This window comes from Canis lupus, chromosome 12, assembly GCF_048164855.1.
Source record: "Canis lupus baileyi chromosome 12, mCanLup2.hap1, whole genome shotgun sequence".
In the NCBI taxonomy this organism is placed as follows: domain Eukaryota; kingdom Metazoa; phylum Chordata; class Mammalia; order Carnivora; family Canidae; genus Canis; species Canis lupus.
In genome coordinates, this window is record NC_132849.1 from 12,447,196 (window position 1) to 12,470,609 (window position 23,414).

The 23,414-nt window shown below is 36.5% G+C and overlaps 2 protein-coding genes and 1 long non-coding RNA gene across 10 annotated transcripts in view; 1 reads left to right on the forward strand and 2 right to left on the reverse strand.

The window, feature by feature from the left end:
• Positions 1-782, reverse strand: part of SYCP1 (synaptonemal complex protein 1) — a 144,876-nt gene extending 144,094 nt beyond the window's left edge. The window contains exon 1 of one of the 4 annotated variants that reach the window (XM_072769668.1): positions 468-751. The gene's annotated coding sequence lies outside the window, so the exon portion shown is untranslated. Of the gene's footprint in view, positions 1-190; positions 214-467 lie in introns of those variants that run through there. The other 3 variants (XM_072769666.1, XM_072769667.1, XM_072769669.1) reach the window with 3 other exon arrangements.
• LOC140601125 (uncharacterized) lies at positions 150-20,701 on the forward strand. 2 transcript variants are annotated; one of them, XR_012004174.1, is made up of 4 exons: positions 150-264; positions 533-946; positions 7,997-8,169; positions 9,387-20,701. It is a non-coding gene; the product is annotated as an uncharacterized lncRNA (long non-coding RNA). The 2 variants fall into 2 exon arrangements; XR_012004173.1 differs by lacking the exons at positions 7,997-8,169; positions 9,387-20,701 and having other exon boundaries at positions 533-2,703.
• On the reverse strand, positions 2,346-22,091 carry LOC140601122 (bile acid receptor-like). 4 transcript variants are annotated; one of them, XM_072769671.1, is made up of 12 exons: positions 21,793-22,091; positions 21,458-21,659; positions 15,998-16,108; positions 13,133-13,495; positions 11,245-11,385; positions 9,560-9,699; positions 9,364-9,468; positions 9,130-9,229; positions 7,991-8,113; positions 6,166-6,291; positions 5,899-6,012; positions 2,478-3,640 (listed from the first exon to the last, which is right to left on the reverse strand). In XM_072769671.1, the coding sequence occupies exons 3-12, from the start codon at positions 16,059-16,061 to the stop codon at positions 3,441-3,443; spliced, it is 1,476 nt and encodes a 491-aa protein (XP_072625772.1). In that variant the 5' UTR covers positions 16,062-16,108; positions 21,458-21,659; positions 21,793-22,091; the 3' UTR covers positions 2,478-3,440. The 4 variants fall into 4 exon arrangements, with proteins under 4 accessions (XP_072625774.1, XP_072625772.1, XP_072625773.1 ...); XM_072769672.1 differs by lacking the exon at positions 21,458-21,659; XM_072769670.1 differs by having other exon boundaries at positions 21,458-22,091.
• Positions 22,092-23,414: the final 1,323 nt, after the last annotated feature.

The following is a 23,414-nucleotide window of genomic DNA, read 5'->3' on the forward strand; positions in this document are numbered from 1 at the left end:
CATTAATACACGCTCTATGCTTTATTTTAAAAAGCGATGTCTGTATAATAAATAAATGCTATATAAAGGGGCTGGTGTAACCTCTGCTACAGTGTGAGTCTGCAGCGTCGCATCCCCGGGCTGTCAAAGTAAACCCCCCCCCCCGCAGTTGTTCCCAGCATCCCCCACCCCCAATGGCCACGCTGGCGACCTAGATGGGCCGGACGACTCCCAACGCAGATATCATCCCCGTGGCAGCCCCCAAAGCAAGCCCTAGCTCCACCAGTAAGTTGTATCGGCCCGCCGGGAACACTACCACAGGTTCTTAGAAAGCTGCGGGCTGCCTAGGAGGCGCTGGTGGGAAGGGGGAAGGGGGAAGGGGGGAGGGGGGCTGGGGGCGGGGGCACCTACTGCCGCAGGTGCGGAATCCAAACCGCGCCCTGCTCCGGGTTCCGTCAAGAACGGAACTCCGTAAAGCCTGCGCTTACCTCTCAAGATTCAGGGAGAAACCGTGGGCTCGGCGCCCACGCGAACTACTTGCTGTGTCGCGTAGGTCAGCAGAAAGAATCACTACGAGCTTCTGCCTCCGAACCTCGGAAAAGGCGGGAAACCGCTCCACCTCGGCGGCCAGCCAGGAAGGACCCGGTGCTCGACGGTTTAACGGCTAAATAACGGTCGCTCGTGACGGTTTGCCAGGTTCCCGACTCTCGCGAGACTTTCCTCGACGCGGTCACAATCGCTTCTTCGCACGGGTTCTGTTTCTCTTTAGCGTCGATGTTCCGTAAGCGTCTGCTGTCGTCGGAGAATGCAAGGAAGGCTAGCCAGGACTACGATTGGTTGGAGGGGAGAGTTAAAAAAAAAAAAAAAATAGAAAAAAAAGAAAAACATTTCTGGTGTCCAAGAGTTCAATCTTAGGCAGGGCAGTGTTGGGTAGAAGATGATAGCCAGGTTTTGTGATCACTTAAAGGTAATTTTGAAAGGGTGGTTAGGACACAGGGAAAGCGGCGCGGGAGGGGGCCTGGGGAGTCAGGAGAGGCTGCACCCAGCTGGTAGGCATGTCTTAGGGCTTCCCCCCAAACAAGAGAGTGACGAGCGAGAAAGAGCGGGCAGGATGGAATTCCTGACCGAGGGAAGGTAGGCGGCGGCCCTGTAGACGTGAGCGAGAGCGAGAGGAGCAGGAGCGTCCGAGAAGTGCGGCCTGGTGGGAAAACGCCAAGAGCTGAGGCTGCACGCTTGGCGGGTCCGACGTCTTGCCAGGGCTTTTGGGTTTTAACCTTCATGGATGGGGGCTCTTGAAGAGCTCCGAGTAGAAAGGGGGGTGAGCTCAAATTGAGAAGATTTGTAGTATGAAAAACGGGTTACGCACGCATATGGGACTGGAGTTATTTAAGGAGACTTTTTTGGGGGGCGGGCGGGGTGGGGGGAGACAGTTTTAATAGGCTAGGTTAGGGATCCCTGGGTGGCGCAGTGGTTTGGCGCCTGCCTTTGGCCCAGGGCGTGATCCTGGAGACCCGGGATCGAATCCCACGTTGGGCTCCTGGTGCATGGAGCCTGCTTCTCCCTCTGCCTGTGTCTCTACCTCTCTCTCTCTCTCTTTCTCTCTCTCTCTCTCTCTCTCTGTGTGACTATCATAAATAAATAAAAAAAAAAATTAAAAAAAAAAATAGTCTGGGTTAGCTGTGAGGAGCCGAGCCATTGGTAGTGGCGTGGAGATGAAGAAGAGGCCTCAAAATGTAAAAGATGTTTAGAAGTGAAACTGGATTTGATGGCTTTTTAATAGTAAGCAGTGAAAAGAGTCTAAGGTGACTGCTTGGCTCCACGCTGGGGCGAGTAAATACGATAAATATTCGGGTACCAAAGACCTAGGTTGAGCAATAAGATAATGAGTTCCATTTTGAACACATTTGACAGTGTTTTCTCACGTCTCCACGTAAGATAACATGTTTTTCCAAAAGACTTAAGTACTATTTTTATATAACCAATTGTGTTGTATAAATTTCATCTATGACGCATCATGGTTCATGCTAAAATTTAAAAGATCTTGAGCTGGAGACGCCTGGGTGGCTCAGCGGTTGAGCATCTGCCTTCAGCTCAGGTCATGATCCCGGGATCCTGGGATCAAGTCCCGCATCGGGCTCCCCGTAGGGAGCCTGTTTCTCCCTCTCCCTGTATTTCTGCCTCTCTGAGTGTCTCTCATGAAATAAATAAATAAATAAATAAATAAATAAATAAATAAATAAATAAAATTTAAAGATAAAATAAAACACAAAAGATTTTGAGCTGAAAAGATAATCCGAGTTAAGTCCTCCATTTTATGTTTAAGGAGTCTAGATACCTTTAAAAAGACAAAATATTCCGAGAGATGATATGATCCCAGGTTTATGCCCAAGATACCCCATGAGGGCAATAATTAATACATTTAAATAAGATCTTTTTAAAGTTGAGGTATAAATTCAATATTCCAGTTTTAAGTTTTATAATTGAAAAACAACTTTTGAAAACCAACTGCTTTATTGAAAACCAAAATGCTACTACTAGTAGTATTGAATTCATAATATTTTACTTAACACCAGTCTTCCAAAACAATAGTGCCACCGTAGAATTTCTCAATCTCATGTAATTCACATGAAATTTATTTTTACTAAGTAGTCTTCCTATCCTTACAAAGATTAAAATATTTGTGGAAAGTTTTCAGTTTTTAAGGATTTCACTTTTTCTACAAAAGGTATTGGCAAAAACGTCAAATATTGTCTAGCAGAATAACCAGTGAATTGTGCTAAATTTCCCAATTTATGTGAAAACATTTTAATGATTAGTCATTTTCACTTTTATCGATATCTCGCCATCACAGATTTTTAGAATGTGGACTTAAAGATTTCTTCTTAAAAAAAATTAAAAAATGGTAAGAGTTGAACAAAGTTTTGTTCCTCTTTAATAATTCATAAAATTCCAACAGGAATAAGTTCAAATGTTATTTCTTCATCCATCAATCTGGCCTAATTTAAATGAGGTTCACAAACTATCTTTATTCTGATTACAGTTGTTTCCACTAGATAGCCTTTCTCATGTCTATAATCCATATGTTTTCATTCAATTTTCTAGTAAAAGAGAAAAAGTAGAGTTTCTTCAGGTAAGAACTCTATTTAGCTTTATTTCCATTTAAAGGAACCATGTAGTAACAATCATTGCTTCTTTGAGTCAAATCTTGAAGAGAATCCTAGATGTCCCTCTAGTGGTTGGTCCTATATTTCACAAAACTTGATGAGCACTGATAAAGTCCATTTTATGGTGATATATTGCTATAACAAACCTAGCAATCCGGTTTGTTTTTCAAAGCAGTTATCCTATGATGATAGAGTAAATAATCTAGATTTAGAAAGTTTTAAGGCAAACCACAACAACATTCTAAAATTTCAGCAATGTGAATACAAATTCCATTTCTCCAAGAGTAAACTAGCCAATTAGGGATCCTTTGCTTTCCAAGTGCTAAGTATTTCTGAGTAGTTGTGATTCAGCGTTCTCAGTTCAGTGAGCCTCCCTATGAGATGAGCAAAATGTTGTAGGTCTTCCGGATGATAAATTTTTGAATATTTGTACAAAATGTGTAAAATTGGTTCTTGTAAATTTTCCACATGTCGCTTATTTTTAAGGTGTGGACGATCTGAAAAACATCATCATATATATCTTAATGAATACTGGAAAGTGGTAGAAAATAATGAATTTAGAACAGTACAGTTTGTAAATAATCAAAAGAGCAAATATTTGCTGAACTCTTAATATATGCAAGATATTATGCTAAGTAACTTATTTCATGCAATGCCTTATTTAATCTTCATAGTATGCTATGAGTTAAGTTCTACTATTACCACTTTTTCTCAGACGAGCTTCATAAGATGCAGAGAAGAGAAGGGTCAGTAAGTGGTTGTAGGAATATAAGAGCAAGTTTCAAGCTTACTTGAAACTTAAAAAGATTAATTTCCTCAAGATCGATAGTAAGCAAAAGGCAAGCTTCTTAAGAACCTAGATATAAAACAGAAGAACCAACCAAGAATTTCTTAATGGTTAAGCAGCAATTATCTATCCAGGCATTGTGGTGGAGATACAGCAGTGAGCATAACAGACACAATTTCCTGCCCTTTTTAAGCTTATATCCTGACTTTGGGAGGAGTCGGTGAGAAGAGATATATTCACATTTTAAATAAAAATATAATATGACAATATAAGTGTTATGGACAAAAATAAACAGAGAAAGGAATAAGAATTTAGGGTAGAAGGGCAGTAGCTATTTTTAAAAGGATAATCAGAGGTAAGGTGACATTTAACAGAGATCTGAGATGAAGGAGAGAGGCATGTAGCTATCTGGGGAAAGAGCTTTCCAAACATATTTGTCCAACACAATACAACCTGTGGCAGGAACCTGCTTGACATTTTCAAGTAATACATGTTTCAAAAGTAATGTGGCGGTGGTGGTGTAAGCAAAAGGAACAGGAGTAGGCAATAATGGGAAGAATTCAGCTTTAATCTGTGTAGAACAGGAAGCCATGAAAGGGTTATGAGCAGAGAAATGAAATGATCTGGATTATGTTTTAAAGGAATAACTGGGGGGATCCCTGGGTGGCTCAGCAGTTTAGCACCTGCCTTCAGCCCAGGGCATGATCCTGGAGACCCGGGATCAAGTCCCACATTGGGCTCCCTGCATGGAGCCTGCTTCTGCCTCTGCCTTTGTCTCTGCCTCTCTCTCTCTCTCTGTGTGTCTCTCATGAAAAAATAAAATCTTTTTAAAAAATAAAAATAATAAAGGAAAACTGACTACTATATGGAGAATAGACTCTAGGGAGGCAAGGACAGAAACAGGAAAGCAAAAAAGGATACTAGTTTGAATTAAGGTAGCAGGGACAGAGTAAGAAGTGGTTGAGTTCTGAATATATTTTGAGGCTAGAGCTAACAGGAGGTGTTGCCTATTTGATAGAGCATAAGAGAAAGTAGTGAAGGATGACTTCACAAATTTTGGCTTGTGCAACTTGAAGGATGGAGATTCCGTTTAGTAAAGACGGAGGAATATTATAGGAGTTCAGGGGACAGATCGAGAGTTCACCTTGGGACATGTTAAATTTGATATGCCTACTACAAGTTGAAATCTTGAGTAAGCTATTTAGTGGAGCTTAGGAGAGCAGTTCAATGTGGTATATAACTTTGGGAGTTGTCAATATATAGATTATGTTTAAAGCCATGAGATGGGATGAAATTTCAAAGGGATCAAGTGTAGAAGAAAAAAGAACTGAACCCTAGGACACCCTTAACATTTATCTGTGTGGGAGATGAGGAGGAATTAACAAAGGGGTTGGAAAAAGCAGCCACTGAGGAGGAAAATCAAGAGCATGCGATGTCCTGGAAATCAAGGGGCGGGGGGAAATGTCTAGCAGGAGGGAGTGATCAACAGAAGCCAAGGGATGAAAGTTTTCCAAGAAAGAAGGAATTTTTTGCTCTGTCACATGAAGCTGATGGGCCAAGTACAATGAGAACTAAGATTGACCACTGTAAAAAAATTAATCAGCAATGCCAGATTACTGAAGATCTTGGACAAATTGTGGTGGAGTGGAAAGAAGGGAACAAAATATGGCTGCAGTGGGTTCAGGAATAAATGGGAGAAATAAAGGGGGGAGTATAGACAACTATAAAAAAATTCTGTAGAGTAGAACAGAGAAATGGGGAAAATAGCTGAAAGGGATTAGAAGTCAAGAAGGCATTTTTTTTTAATGCAAGAAATTACAGCATGTTCATAAACTGAAGAGAATTCTCTCAGAGAAAATTTTGATGAAACTAAATTGTTATATTTGGCATCAGTGAATAATAACCACAGACGTCATGATTTGATTGCCAAACTTAACCCAAATTTTTATTTCTGAATGGTTTTTTTACCTGAAAAAAACACGGTTGTTGCCGCAAGCAGAGCATATTCAATATTAGTAATATTAAGTTCACTCATTCTTCTATAGAAGTAAAACAGTGTAGTAATAAATTCTTCAGCAATACCTGAAAAGATTAATGTTAAATGTATTTTCATCAGACTATAGTGCAGAATCATATTACCGTTATAATCTTTTTCTCAAAGCAGAATAATGAAACATTGTATCTGGCCAATATTTTCCATCCAATATAATATTTTGTATTGTATGTAAATATTACCAGTCAGTGTAGTAGGAAGACAGTCTTCATTGTGAAATGTTTCCACAGAATAAATAACATTTCTATTATCACTCTGATTATGAAAATTCAGTGAATGATCTGAATGATCTGCTATTCTCATAGTACCTAGTAACAGGGAAAAACATAAAGTCTGATTTTTAAAAAAACTTTATACTGATAGTAAATTCAATCTCTCTAATCTTTTAGACAGGAAATATTCCCAACAAATGGTAGCTTTATAATTTTTATTACTGAAACATGAACTGAAATTAATAGTTCATATTTTATATAAATTTTGTGTAGAAAACTGCAAAAATATGCTTTCCATGATGCCATAATTTTTTTTAAAAAAAAAGGTTTTCTTTAAAAGAAAAGCAGCAAAAGACACAAACAGAAATCTCACAGAGGAAGACATAGACATGGCCAACAAGCACATGAGAAAATGCTCCACATCACTTGCCATCAGGGAAATACAAATCAAAACTACAATGAGATACCACTTCACACCAGAGAGAATGGGGAAAATTAACAAGGCAGGAAACCACAAATGTTGGAGAGGATGTGGAGAAAGGGGAACCCTCTTGCACTATTGGTGGAATGTGAACTGGTGCAGCCACTCTGGAAAACTGTGTGGAGGTTCCTCAAAGAGTTAAAAATAGATCTGCCCTATGACCCAGCAATTGCACTGTTGGGGATTTACCCCAAAGATACAGATGCAGTGAAACGCCGGGACACCTGCACCCCAATGTATATAGCAGCAATGTCCACAATAGCCAAACTGTGGAAGGAGCCTCGGTGTCCATCGAAAGATGAATGGATAAAGAAGATGTGGTTTATGGATACAATGGAATATTACTCAGCCATTAGAAATGACAAATACCCACCATTTGCTTCGACGTGGATGGAACTGGAGGGTATTATGCTGAGTGAAATAAGTCAATCGGAGAAGGACAAACATTATATGTTCTCATTCATTTGGGGAATATAAATAATAGTGAAAGGGAATAGAGGGGAAGGGAGAAGAAACGGGTAGGAAATATCAGAAAAGGAGACAGAACATAAAGACTCCTAACTCTGGGAAACGAACTAGGGGTGGTGGAAGGGGAGGAGGGCGGGGGTGGGGGTGAATGGGTGACGGGCACTGACGGGGGCACTTGACAGGATGAGAACTGGGTGTTATTCTGTATGTTGGCAAATTGAACACCAATAAAAAATAAATTTATTAAAAAAGAAGATGTGGTCTATGTATACAATGGAATATTACTCAGCCATTAGAAACTACAAATACCCACCATTTGCTTCGACGTGGATGGAACTGGAGGGTATTCTGCTGAGTGAAATAAGTCAATCAGAGAAGGACAAACATTATATGGTCTCATTCATTTGGGGAATATAAAAAATAGTGAAAGGGAATAAAGGGGAAAGGAGAAAAAATGAGTGGGAAATATCAGAAAGGGAGACAGAACATGAGAGACTCCTAACTCTGGGAAACGAACTAGGGGTGGTGGAAGGGGAGGTGGGCGGGGGGTGATTGGGTGATGGGCACTGAGGTGAGCTCTTGACGGGATGAGCACTGGGTGTTATTCTATATGTTGGCAAGTTGAACACCAATAAAAAATAAATTTATTAAAAATAAATAAAAATAATAAAAAAGAAAAGAAAAGCAGCTTAAAAGCTAGACCAATGAATTGGAAAAACTACTATGAAGTGCTTATTCATAACTACACTAGAAAAACAAAAATATAATTAAAAAATAATGTGTAATTTATTGCCATATTTTATAGTAACTGTTAACATTAAGATTGAATTGATTGGCCTTTTTTACTTTCAGAAGCTGATGAAAGACATTGTTTCTGACTGTAAAGTTGGGCCCCATGAAGGAACATCACTTCAGTTTTTGATCCTTTGCGTAATGCAGTCTGGTCCTCAATTGTCAAATTTTCAAATCCTTGAAGAAAAGATCACATAGTTGTTTGAAATCAATAATGAAAAGAAAATGTTCAGGTGTATGATTTAATATTTTTAATTATTCATTTAGTTATAATAGAATCCTATATGTTTCCCTAGAATAATCACTATTTGTAACTTCAAATCTGAACAAAATTCTTGATTCCACGTGGTAGTATTTTGGAGCACTTTCATCAGAACTTGTAATACTTTAATATGAGATTTAATAAGAGCAAATGAAACACAGTTTAGCCTCAAAGAATTTATTTTTACAGTGAGTTATCTACATGTAAATAGTTCTATTTTGGCCAACTGTAGCTTTATTTTTTCATATTGTACAGGCAATTTTATTTCATATTTTATATAAAAAACAAAAAGTTTATTTCGAAACATTAAAAGATAACAATCATCATTTGTCTTGCTCTACATCTTTAGGGTCATTTAATATTTTTAAATATTTATATTTTCAACCACCTGATTGTTTTTGCTTTGTTTTGTTTTTAGAGAGAGAGAGTGCAGAAGAGGAAGGGAGGCGCAGAGGTAGAGGGATAGTAGGGCTAGAACTCACGACCTGAGATCATGACCTGAGCGGAAATCAAGAGTGGGATGCTTAACCAACTGAGCCACAAAAGCACCACCCCCACACCTGATTATTTAAAGCAGACAAAATGAATATGTTTTTGCATTTGGAAGCAGATTTGGTAGAAAAATAGAGGTTTTTGTTTTCCTAAAATGTCCCGGTTCTTTAAAACAGGGAACTTCTTTGCGGGGGCAGCCCGGGTGGCTCAGCGGTTTAGTGCCGCCTTCAGCCCAGGGTGTGATCCTCGAGACCCGGGATCGAGTCCTGAGTCGGGCTCCCTACATGGAGCCTGCTTCTCCCTCTGCCTGTGTCTCTGCCTCTCTGTGTGTGTGTCTCTCATGAATGAATAAATAAATAAAACCTTTAAAAAATAAAACAGGGAACTTTTTAAAAATTAAATATTAAATTACTTTTTTTTCCAAAGGTAAAGTGATTACCTGGGAGTTCCTTGGTAAAATCTATTAACCCCTGTAGGTGTAGAACCACTGTCTCTGAGAGTCGCAAAAAGCTCAGTTCAGGATTTGCATACTTCTGCAGCTAGCCAACAAAAAGAAATAAGATTAACATATTTTATTTCTTTCAACTAACTGTTTAAATCTTTAACTTTCATGTTTATGCTCTTATTTTCTAACATAATTAGCTATAAATTATTTCTTGTGATTAACACATACAAATTTCTTTGTTTCCTCCAAAGGAATTGTATATTTTTGATGAGCAGCCACAATGTTATTAATGAGCTGATGTTCCTCTTGAGTTAGTTCCACGCTCTCCTTAATCTATGAGAAAACATAAGGGAAAAACTATAATGAATTATTATTAAGCAAAACATGTCATCATTAAAGAAACGAGAAATTTTGTGAGTCTTGCCACTTTTCCAGATCTAGTGGTGGATGATACAAGCTTGTCTACTCCTTCCTCTTCCACTTTGATGCTAGAGTAAAAACTGTTCTTCTGTTTAAAGTTCTTTCGAAGTCTCTTTGATTTGCATTGGATTTCTGTGAGCAAACCTGTGATATTACAATTCATATAAAATGTTTTAGGTATGGCAAATAACATAGGATTTGATGTAAGTTGTCTTATACTGTATACACGTATAATCATAGACTTGTCTTTTCATGAAGAACATTTCATTTTTGGCACATATGTACACAGCAGTTAAATTTACTACATTACTTTCTCCTTTTCCTTCCATAAGTACCCTCTACCTAAAAGTACACAGTCATCCTAAATATAAGTTGAAAATCAATTTTGCAACTCCAAATCATACATTTAGACCTTTTTATATTAGATAAATTTCCATATAAAGTATATCTTGGAAATGACATAAAATATCAATTGATATAACAGTTCAACTACCTTATCTATGAGCTTTTTTTCTTTGATTTTTATATAAGGTCAAGAGAATATTTTGTGATTTTGTTAAATGAGCTAAGTCAATTTTTTCCTAATAAGACAAGACAATGGCATTTGTTATGGCAGCCTGAGCAGTCTCAGACAGGGATAAAGTAAAGGATTCATTCTGGTTGGATAGGATAATCTTAAGATCTACTCCAATCCTGAAATTTTTTTAAAAGATTTTTAAGTAATCTCTATCCCCAATATGGGGCTCAAATTCACAACCCTTGAAATCAAAAGTCACATAGTCCACCAACTGAGCTAGCTAGTCAGGCAGCCCTGACTCCAGAATTTTAAAGAATAGGAATCCTTTCGGTCAAAAACTTGAAAGAGCTTTGATTTTATTAAAATAAGCATATAATATAAACAACATTGCACTGGTGTTTGTTTAACAGGAGTATAGTGTAATAAAAATTAAAGAATATTATCATAGCAGTTGGAGGTGGATTGAACTAAAAAGAGATAATGAAGAAATAACCATGAAATTAATATAATAGTATAAGTGCAAGATAGTAAGAGTTTGTACCAGGCTAGCTTAGATATGAAAAGATAACACTAATAGTACCTTATTAAGAAAAATGAATTTTGAAATCACCATGACATTTTGGGCCCTGGAAAATAGGAGGAATTGAGGAAATAATGCCAAAATCTTGGTACTACTCTGACGATTACAAGACATCATGTAATGTATAAGCTAAAAGTATTGTGAATGTAGAAGGAACTTAACCAAGGTACCCTTCTGCCTGTTGAGTTGGGTTTTGACACCTATGATGAGTTAGTAGGCTCTACATACCTAGTTATCATGTAGGCTGCTAAAAATATAAGACCAAAGAAGGGGAACTACTAATTTAAAATTCTGCTCTTTACAGATACGTAACTTTAAGTAAATATGAAAATTCAAGGATTTCCAATGAAGACGAACATACTAGTATTGCCAAAATTAAAGCAGTACAGTATAGAATAGGGTTTATGGAAATAATTACCTAGATTGGTTACCAGTTATCCTAATCTATCAGTTGGTAGAAAAATAGCTTAAATCTAGACAAAATGTTAATGTTCAAATTGATAACTTGAAAAATGCATTATGTTGTCAATAAAGTAAGAAAAAGTAAAATCCCCCCAAAAAAGAACCCCCAGAGTCAATAAATAACACTTACATTCTGCCAACATTCCCACTGCCTTACACTTTTTCAGTCTGCACTCTTGACATTTCCTACGCATGTACATGTCCATTTCACAGTGGCCACCATTCTTGCAATGATATACTGCATTTTTGGTAATGCTACGTCGAAAAAAACCTAATGACAAAAAAAATTATTTTTAAAATTTTACTTTAGATCTTTTCAGTTTTTACTACCTTCCTAGTAAAGTAATAAAAATAAATTATTTCAATAAAATGTTTTTTCCATCAATAAGAATTGGTTTAATATACATTTATATTACCTCATGATTGATATCTTCTAATCCCAAGATTGTTCCTTTCAATAATCACATCTTTAAATAGTTCCATCACATTACGATAACTTTCTATTTTATTATGGTTATATCATCTAAAAGCATTTTTACGACTCTATTGTACAGAATGCCAAGATTCCATGAAGCATCTTTCAAGATGCACTTGAAAGAATATATGGTCATGTAAAACTAGAAGGAAAATCTCTCTTCTTCTCTCCTCATATTTCCACTTCAAAACTTACTCCTCTATCCTCCTTCCTTTCTTAGCACTCCCAAGGATGAGAAAATATTTTTTGGTTATTTGGTCTGAGACATTGAATAGGCTGTGTTATGTGTATGTGTGTTTTGGTAGAGGTGTTTATATTTTCTTTCTCTTCCTAAATCCTTCCATAGCAGTCCCCCTTCCCAACTCCTCTTTCATTACCCATTCCAATGCAACAATCCCTGTATCTTCCTTAATCTATTCCAAGCAGTAAAGTTGATAAGCTTTGTCAATGCCCCCATACAGACCTGTGATGCCTTTTTCTGTAGAGAGTGAGAGTTTCATGCATTAGATTCATCAAAGGGAATAGAAAGCTCGGCCTAGGTTTTCCAGAACTATGCCTCCTCTTCTACCTAGCTTTAACGGCAAGGCCTTGCATTTTAAGAGTAAGCAAATATTTGCCCAGTTATTCTATTCATGAAGCTGGTACCTCATTTTCCACAGTCTTCATTTGGCTATTCTTTGTGACCGGTGAGTTATGAAATTCTAACAGTAAATGTTCACCCTGAACTTCCAACAGACCTGTTTACCAAGTGCTGCATCAGCCTAATCATTTCCAGGTTCTGTCCCAACATTGCATTTGTAAACAAAAACAATGCAGAAGTGTTTCAAAACTTCATCGAGGACTATTTCACTCTGAAAACTTCATTGTCAATGATGATCTTCACTTGCAAACCCCCCATTTGTTTTCAAAAAAAGCATTCAAAGAAATTAAAATAGAATCATAGAAGTCATTTAATTCAAATTCCCTTATAATGTATGAATTATATCAACCACATGAGAAGATATAATAGTTAATGTTTAGATATTTTTTGAATCATTTTTTTAAAAAGATTTATTTACATACTTACTTACTTACTTGAGACAGAGCAAGCGCCCTGGCATATGCATGGGGCAGGGACAAACAGACTCTGAGACAAGTGCAGAGCCCCACTCAGGGCACAATCCCACCATCCAAGGTCACAACCTGAGCTGAAACCAAGAGCCAGTTGCCCAACTGACTGAGCCACCCAGGCACCCCTAAAAATCATTTTCTATTCCAATATCAGATTCATCTAAGAACATAGCTTCTATGTATAAATGTTAGATTTTATATTTATTTTTTTATTTTATATTTAAATGTAAGTTTTTCATCAAAAATAAAACCAAATCAAAACTTTATTACATTCCATTTTCATGTCTTTTATGACACAGATTACCTTTAAAGGTATCAATGGCTCTCCCCGGTTTTATTTTTCACACTTTAAAAAGTAAGAGTATTCTTACATGCCTAAAATTTCATGACTCTTCAGAGAACACTAGGACTTCAGTTTTAACTTTATCCTTACCTTTGCAACCTTCACAAGTAAGCGCATTATAATGATATCCTGATGCTTTATCACCACAAACTACACAGAGTTCTTCCTGTCGCTTAAGCCGAATAGAAGAATGCGTTAGGCTGGACCTTTTAATTCCAGAGTATCCATCTTCAGCATCATGGTCAACCACAAAGGTGGGTTTGCTTAATTCATAGGAACCAAATCCACATTCTCCACCACTGAACTGTGGATCCAAGCTATAAGAGCTGAAGTGACTTTGTAAAGATTGGGTCTGTAGAGCTGACGGAAACTGGACAGTAGAATACTGGCAATAAGGTGATTCTTGAAAATCAGTGTCGTGCAGCTGATAATTGATTTGCTCTGGCAGAATATCTATTTTTACCATAAAAAAAAACCAAATGGTAAAAATCAAAATTTCATAATTGTTTTCAAATGTCAAAGAGTTTTATGCTCAACAGTGAGTACCACATGTCCACTACATCCCAGGGACTTGCTGTCCAGCATGAGAAGGAGGTAGTAAACTGAATTGCAATGCATCAGGAGTACTGCCATCCCCGTGGTATGCAGAGGTTGCTCAGGAGCTGAGAGAAAGGGCAGCTAATGGCCTGCATAACAATCCAGTCTCCTTTCATTTTTTTTTTTTAAGATTTTATTTATTCATGAGAGCCAGAGAGAGAGAGACAGAGAGGCAGAGACACAGGCAGAGGGAGAAGCAGGCTCCATGCAGGGAGCCCGACGTGGGACTCAATTCTGGGACTCCAGGATCACGCCCTGGGCCGAAGGCAGACGCTAAACCACTGAGCCCCCCGGGGCTGCCCCTCCAGTCTCCTTTCTTAAATAGAAATGCATTATTTCCCATGGTTTGAAAAGAAAGAAGGGTCTCCCCATCTTTTGCATTTCCCTTGTGTGGATACAACTGTTTGCAGTACAGTCAGGTCGGTAAAAGAGATAAATTAGTAAATTATCCCACTCCCCCCAAAAAAAGCAAACTAAAATACAGTTTTACCAACTACCTCGTTATTTCAAGCAAAAAAAAAAAAAAAGTTTTCTTTTGGACTCTGCATTTAATATACCTTAACATTCTCCTTTGCCATTTGTAGACCTGATTTAAATTACTAGTTTCTTTTGTGTTTTGTTGACTATCAATTCTAACCAGCAATTATCTGGAGATAAATTCACCTACCTCACTAGGTTACTATAAGGATGAAACAAAATAGGGTATGCAAAAGCATATATAATATATAAAATGATGCTTAATGAATATCATTATTATAATTATCAGAAGCTCCCAACACCAACTTACTTTCTTTTTTGAGATGTATTTATTTATTTCAGGGAGAGAGAATGAGAGAGTGCATGCCCCAACTGGGGGAAGGGCAGAAGGAGAGAGAGAGTCTTTGGGCAGACTCTCCACTGACCAAGGAGCCTGATACAGGGCTTGATTCCCAGACTCTAAGATCTTGCCCTCAACCAAAATCAAGAGCTGGCTGCTTAACTGGACTGAGCCACCCAGGCACCAAAAATTTAAACTTACTTTCTGCTTTCAGGAAAACCTCTTTCTTTCTTTTTTTTTTTTTTTTTTTAAGATTTATTTGTTCATGAGAGACACAGAGAGAGAGGCAGAGACACAGGCAGAGGGAGAAGCAGGCTCCATGCAGGGAGCCCGATGTGGGACTTGACCCTGGTTCTCCAGGATCAGGCCCTGGGCCAAAGGCAGCATTAAACCACTGAACCACCCGGGCTGCACCTGCTTTCAGGAAAATTTCTAAATCTAAATTCAGAAAATTGGCTCCAAAAGGACCCAGAAATACTGAGTTGCTCTATATCTGTAACTAGTAATATTTATACTTTTCCTGATACTGAGGTGATTAAACTTACTTTTAACCTCAAAATTCTACCACCAAGATTGGTAAACAGTATAATTTTTATTAACTCACATAAATCACTTGCAAACTTACAGCCTTCAGTCTAACGCTAACTGTTGAATAAATATTAATGACAGCCTAATATAAAAAAGAAAGGCTATCAGTAAAAACAATAACTTTTTTTAAAGATGAGGGCCCTTCTTGAATGAGTGTCAAAAGACTGCATGGAGAATACTAACTGATTTTCCATTGGCATGGAAATTAGAATGGAGACCCTAACCCTAACCTTCACTCTAAAAGAAAACTGCATTTAAAAATAAATTTATCTTATTGCCTTAGTCTTTTCAGAGAAAATTCCTATTGTATCCTGCATTGTTTCTATTTTGTTCCCTTTGCTAGAAATCTTACAGTAAGATGAAAATTTCAAGGATACTTAATAGCTACTCTGAGCCACATTTACTAAATTGCTTGTGATCTAGCTTCAACTAGCCCTAAAATAACTTCTAATTTGCATGTTAATTCAAATTTTAAAAATTAAATACAATTTTAAGCTATCATGCATTTCCCTCTTTACATCTGATCCTGGCTTACAACATTGTAGTATTACTGATTTTTTTGTAATTAATTATATTCTTTTATTGTTTTTTTATTTTAATTCCTCTAATAGGAAATAATGTAAAATCATTGATGTACTTGTTAATTTCTCTTTTAAAAAACTCTGTAATTAACCATAATGTCACACCAAAAGTGTTTTATTAACACTGTAGTGGGGATCCCTGGGTGGCGCAGCGGTTTGGCGCCTGCCTTTGGCCCAGGGCGCGATCCTGGAGACCCGGGATCGAATCCCACGTCAGGCTCCCGGGGCATGGAGCCTGCTTCTCCCTCTGCCTGTGTCTCTGCCTCATTCTCTCTCTCTGTGTGTGTGACTATCACAAATAAATAAAAATTAAAAAAAAATTAAAAAAAAACACTGTAGTGTTTATTAATACTATAGCTTTTTGTTACATACCATAGTACTGCACTGGTTCAGCAAGACAGTACCCATCAGATGTAGTGACATAAGTATTTGCCATTCTCTGCTCCAATTCTCACTTATTCATCAGTGAATGCTGAAATAGAACTAAAGGAAACAAAATTTTTGTAAGCTATTTAAAAGTATGACTATCAAATCAGCATGATTTTATAAAAAGTAAAATACTATTTTTGAAAAATAGTTTAGTAGAATCTATACATTAGACATATTTATCCTTTAACTGGAAAAATATTTTTGTATCTCTACACACCAAATTATTAGTTCTGCCAGTTTCTTATTCCTCAGCTCTTTACAAATAACTCAGTAATTCTTGGTAATAATCAAGGTGGCTTTTGAAAGTGTACCAAGCTTTCATGTTAGGCTTCATACACTGCTTTCACCACTTATTTATGGGTTATTCAGTAAATCTCCTTAAACCTTAGTTTCGTCATTTGTGAAAGAAAAATAATTAAAAACCTGTAGCAAAATTGCTGGGAGAGTTTAGTTAATGCATGTAAAACCCAGAAGTTCTTGTCTTAATAACTGATTCTCATAATTGCTATTCTTTTTTTTTTTAGATTTTATTTATTTATTCATGAGAGAGTCAGAGACACAAACACAGGGAGAAGCAGGCTCCCTGCAGGGAGCCCAATGCAGGACTTGATCCCAGGACCCCAGGGTCACGACCTGAGCCAAAAGCAGATGCTCAACCCTGAGCCACCCAGGCATCCCTCATAATTGCTATTCTAATAATTTCAAGATCTCAGTGTTCAAATTTAGGTGAATTAAGAAGAAAAATTAGACTTTTTTCATGAAGGAAATTAAGGAATAGGAAAAAATCGCTTTCATAGCACTTGTTTTAATCTAAGTCCTCTCTAAATATTTTTCATAGCCCTAAACCCTGGAACATTAATTTTGATCCTGCTTGACTAAATAAATTTTATTTTTTTATTTAAAAAAGTTTATGGGGGCAGCCCCAGTGGCACAGCAGTTTAGCGCTGCCTGTAGCCCAGGGTGTGATCCTGGAGATCCGGGATCGAGTCCCACATCGGGTTCCCTGCATGGAGGCTGCTTCTCCCTCTGCCTGTGTCCCTGCCTCCCTCTCTCTCTCTCTCTCTCTCTCTGTGTGTGTGTGTGTCTCAATAAATAAAATCATAAATAAATAAATAAATAAATAAATAAATAAATAAATAAAGTTTGTGGGTTACTGGAAAAAGTGTTTTATTTTTAATAATAAAGCCTAAAAACTAAAATGAACCACTCAGGAAACAACAGATGTTGGCGAGGATGAAGAGAAAGGGGAACCTTCTTACACTGCTGGTGGGAATACAAAGTGATGCAGACACCCTGGAAAAGACTATGGAGGTTCCTCAAAAAGTTAAAAATAGAACGATCCTGTAACCCAGCAATTGCACTACTAGATATTTATCCAAAGGATACAAACATAGTGATTTGAAGGGGCACATGAACCCCAAAGTATATAGCAGCAACATCCACAATAGCCAAAATATGGGAAGAGCCCAGATGTCCATCACCAGATGAATGAATAAAGAATATGTGGTGTATGTACAATGGAATATTACTCAGCCATCAAAAAGAATGAAATCTTGCCATTTGCAATGATGTGGATGGAACTAGAGAGTATTATACTAAGCGAAATAAATGAACATAGGGAAAGGGAAAGAAAAATAAGATGAAAACAGGGAGGCAAACCATTAGAGACTCTCAACTATAGAAAACAAACAGGGTTGCTAGAGGGGAGGTGGGTGGGGGGATGGGGTAACTGGGTGATGGGCATTAAGGAGGGCACTTAGTGAGCATTGGATGTTATAGGCAACTGAGGAATCACTAAGTTCTACACCTAAAACTAATAATACAGTATATATTAACTAAACTGAATTTAAATTTAAAAAATTTTTAAAAGGTAAAGCCTAAAAATCATAAGCTATTATGAGAAAAGATTATTCAAAATCTAAGACTATCCCTTAACAGGAAAAGCTATTTATTTTTATTTCCTAGAAAGGAACTCCAAAAATTTGAATTAACTTAAACAGGAAATCACAGTTTAAGAAACTGAAGATCACTCTAGATTCCATCGTCTTTTATAGCTTTATCCTTTCTATTAAAGATAAAGACTATTTTCACCCTTAAAAAGAATCCTAAAAAAGAAAGAAAATGGGTTTTAAATAATGCAAAAAATTTATGTGACAAACTTCTTAGCCTCTGAGATTAATTGAAAAACCTTTTTCTTTGATTTATTATTCATGTGAGGGCTTCGTGGCTGAGGTTTCCATATCCATGAAGATGATTTAAATAGTACTATCTCTGAAATTTTTCCCTTTTATCATCTAATAGAATGTTTGTTCCTTTATCTTTTTTTTTTTTTTTTTTTTAAGATTTTCTTCATGAGAGACAGAGAGAGGCAGAGACACAGGCAGAGGGAGAAGCAGGCTTCCTGCAGGGAGCCCAATGCAGGACTCAATCCCAGGACCCTGGGATCACAACCTGAGCCAAAGGCAGATGCTCAAACACTGAGCCACCAAGGCACCCATATGTAATGTTCCTTTAAAAGTGCTTAAATCTCCGTCTTCTGACAACATAGCACCAGTCCTATAGAATGAGCACTGGATGGAAGAGATGAAGCAAAAGCAGCGCCCCCAAATAAGCAAAACTTCAATATGAAGTTTTCCTTGAAAAGTCACGACTAAAATCAATAAAATCAATCAGTCTACACTTCTGTTTCTTTTTTAACTTTTATTTATTTATGATAGTCACACACAGAGAGAGAGAGAGAGGCAGAGACATAGGCAGAGGGAGAAGCAGGCTCGATGCACCGGGAGCCCGACGTGGGATTCAATCCAGCGTCTCCAGGATCGCGCCCTGGGCCAAAGGCAGGCGCTAAACCGCTGCGCCACTCAGGGACCCCTACACTTCTATATCTATATTGCAACAGGTCAATTGACTCTTCATAGAAAAAATAATTCTGAATGCTATCCATTTAATTTGTGTGATACTTTGTAGCAATGGTCCTGTTCAGTTCTTTCCAAACTTCTCTTTTGAGCGTCAGTTAGATTTTAGAAAACTATGTGAAAACTTGAAGTTGTTATTCACCCTTCTTCTAAAATGGCTGCACTTACTACCCTTAGGCTTCAAATAATATTGAATATCTTAAGAGGACTGAAAATTATTAAGTATTTGGTATTACTTAGAGACTTTGCTGAGAGTTTGAAAAATAATTTAGAATGGGGATCCCCGGGTGGCGCAGCGGTTTGGCGCCTGCCTTTGGCCCAGGGCGCGATCCTGGAGACCCGGGATCGAATCCCACGTCGGGCTCCCAGCGCATGGAGCCTGCTTCTCCCTCTGCCTGTGTCTCTGCCTCTCTCTCTCTCTCTCTCTCTCTCTCTCTCTGTGTGTGTGTGTGTGACTATCATAAATTTAAAAAAAATCGACAGTATTATACTTTAAAAAAAAAGAAAAATAATTTAGAATGAACATAGGTAGCTCACTAAAACAAAATTGATGATACCCTGACAAAGACACACCGTAGGTATCTTATAGTGACTTATAAGTGATCCTGTAGTGAGCCACAATCAGGATTCAAATTGTAAATAACAATGTTGTGAAACCAAGTCCTTCCAATACTGGTAAGTAAACACCCAAAAGATTTATTTAAGTAATCTCTACACCCAAAGTGGGGTTCAACCCACGACCCCGAAATCAAAAGTGGCATGCTCTTCCAACTAAGCCAGCCAGCACCCCATAGCAGACCTTTTTTTATGGACTAGTTATCCAGGGCATACATGGGACATATACATAAATAAGCTTTTGATTACAAATATGCCTTTTAAAATATGAAATATTAATCTCTTTTATAAGTTCATAGTAATACTGTGTTATTTTCTACATAAAATTTTTCACCAATTAGATGTTCTTGAGCTTTTAGATATTTAATAGAAGTATTATGTATGCATAATAAAACAAAATCTTCAGAAATAAACTATTCATACAATTAGTTTAAGAACACTTAAGTAGATTATAAATAGCATAGAGGGAGGTATATAATCAAAAACTTCCTATCTTATTAAAGAAAAAAGTTACAATAGGCCTGAAGTGATCCTGTTTTGTTATCTTTCCTAGTAAATATTTATTTAAAAACAAAAATAACTCAGTTAAGAGAGGAGCTTTTATAAAGAAGATCAATTTGGCATGGGCAAAGTCTGTATTTTTTTCATTAAAAATTTAATTATATTAAAAAGCTATAGTTTTCATAGATTACAATAGCTATTTTACTGAAGAGATGCTTAATTGCAGAAATGAATTTGCTTCTCCCCTGCCTTAACTAGAAATTATGCTTAGTAAATCTTCATATAGCTGGAACATTAACAGGAAAAACATATGGACTCCTGAGAACTATTTCTACATGTTAAAAGAATTTTACTATTTTTACATTTTTACTCTTGCAATATATGTCACTTGAATCATGAATAATGCATTGCATGAAATTAATATAACTGAAAAGTAGATGGCTTCACAAGAAAAACATTTCAGTTTTCATGAGTAGCCTCTACTTTAAAAAACGAATGATAGTGCTCTATGATGCATAATTATAAACAAGTTTTTCATAGCAGAGCTTCTTTGAGTCAAAATTCTCTGAGCTTATTGGAACCAAGGAAATTGAAAATGAAAAGGATATATTTGAATAACAGCACAAATTAAGGCTTCTTGATTCCTTTATACAAATCTGTCCTTTAACCTTAGAATACTGGGAGGATTTTACAGTCTGAAATCTTCACATAGAGTTTTATTATATAGTTTTATTGAAATGCAATTTACATAACATAAAATTCACTCTTTTAAAATGTACATTTCTTGGTTTTTAGAATATTCACAGAGTATGCAACTATAACCACCATCTAATTCCAGAGCATTATTATTACTGCAAAATGAAATCCCACGCCCATAAGCAGTCACTCCCCATTCTCTACCCACCCTCCCATCCCTAGCAACCACCAATCCACTTTCTGTGTTTCTATGTATTTGCCTATTCATATAAATGGAATCATACAATTCTATATATAGTTTTAAATGAAAAAGGTATTTAATTAATATTATTGCAAGTAATTTCCACAGCTTAAGAAAAATAGAGAAATCAGACTATACATTTAGAAAATTCAAGACTATGAAATTAATATATATCTCCAGAGATATAGAAATATATTTTGCATCTATTTACCTAATTTGGAAGAATTTTTATAATTAGCATTTGGAATAGAAGTGTAATCCCCTAAACACACCTTTATCAGAACATATTTATTTCAAGTTGCCTTGAATTCACATATAACCTAAAAAAATAAAATAAATAATTTTCAAAAAATAAAATTTTAAGAATAAGTTCTTGATTGAAAACTAGTTTCATTTTTAAAATGTAAGAGTAAATATCACTATGAATCAACTTACATTATTACATCAAATGTCCAAATGTCCTGAAGTCCAACTACAGTCCAAAATTGCCTTGTCATTCTTCAGGGAAAACCAAACCACTGTGTAATCCACTTAGATTTCCTTTTTTCAAGGGGCAAATGCTTTTTATAGCTTGAGTATGGTAGTAACAACAATTGGCTTATTCACTTTGCAGAAGCTAAATTAACAATGGTGGAAACTAAAGAAGTCCAAAAATACCTTTAACATCTTAGAGTTTAAGAATAGTCTCAATTGCCAAAAAATTAACATTCATATTTGACACAGCATAAAATTATAAAATTTTGGTTTTTGAGAGAAGACAAAATACTCACAGTTGAATGATATTACAAGACTGTCGTTTTCTTCACAAATCAAGTATAGAGAGATTTAACGACGACTTCAATTTTCCAGCTGGAGCAAACTGGACCTTTTCCCCTATTTATCAAGGAGCCGAGAGGGGGGCACTCTGCGTACACTTAGGCTCCAGACACTCTGCAGAGCAACTCTTCAGCTCTATCTCAGAGACAAACTTCCCACACAGTCCTCTCTTGGGTCAAAACAAGGGCAGTTATTATTTGACATAAATCAAATAATAACCAGATCATCAGGGATAGAGGTCCTTGGGACCTTCAGGTCACACTCTCCCAGAGTTCTTTATTGTTTACTTAATAAATATTTTGTTTTCTTGATTAAATTTGACATTCTTCCATTTTGGTTGCAAAACACTGGCTCTCTAGAAACTCCTAAGCAATATGCACAGAAAAGGAAAACCCCTCATTAATTCAAACTCTACTAATACAGGTGTTATAACAATTCAACTTGAAGTTTATTGCCGCATTACCTACCCAAAAAAGGTGTTAATCCACTTAGAAATGTGAATAATAATTCAGACTGGTACATCATATGTGTATAAGTCACCTAGTCCAACCCTCTTAATTTTTTGGCTCAGAAAAACTGCAACACAGATAGATAACCATGTTCAAGTTCTTATAGCTAGTTAGTAGCAGAAGTAAACCTCCATGAAAATGCAAGCAGTTGAACAGGATATATATATAAGTTCACTATAATTTTTAATATCATTTACATAAAGTTTGTTGGATACCAGGCTCATAGTCTCACCCCTGGAAAGCATTTCTACAGAGGCAAGGTTACAAATGCATTCCACCACTAAACTCCAATTCTCTACTAGTCACACTTCCTCTGACTCACCTATTTTACAGGACTCTAGGCTCTAGGCTCTAGTCTCTGTCCTCCCAGTTCTACTTTTGCATTAGTGGCACAGGAAACACTTTTCTATCTTTCTTGGCATCTGATCTCAGTCCATATCATGTTTCTGGCTTCACAGCTACTATATTGATGCTGAATTCTTCAAGGGTTCTTATCTACTACTGGGAAGAATTCATGAGAAAATCTACAAGTCACGTCACATGAGTTTTATTTTTTAAAATAACAGACGCTGTGTCTGTGAATTTTAATCAGTGAACCAAAAAATAAGAGTTCCAAAATTCTAATTCATTTATTTGATTCTAAAATATTCAAAAAACAGGCTCCAAATTATGTCTTAAAAGAAGTGACTAGTAGAAACCTTACAATGAAATATAGCAAAACAAACATACAGTACTTGATGTGTTTTAAAAGCAATGCTTAACTTCTAAATATTTACCAGGAACATTTGTTTCTTAAAAAAACACATTTTTAAAAGAACTTCAACCCTTTCATTATTAGTATACAAATATCAGGGATAGCTTATAAATTATTTTATCATTATTTTTTAATGTTTTAATTGAGGTATAATTGACATAAAACATTACATTGGTCTCAGGCTTACAACATAATCATTCAAATATTTGTATGTATTGTGAAGTGATCAATATAATAAGTCTGGTTAATGTCTGTTGCCATAAACAGTTACAAACTTTTTTTCTTGTGATGAGGACTTTTAAGATCTACTCTC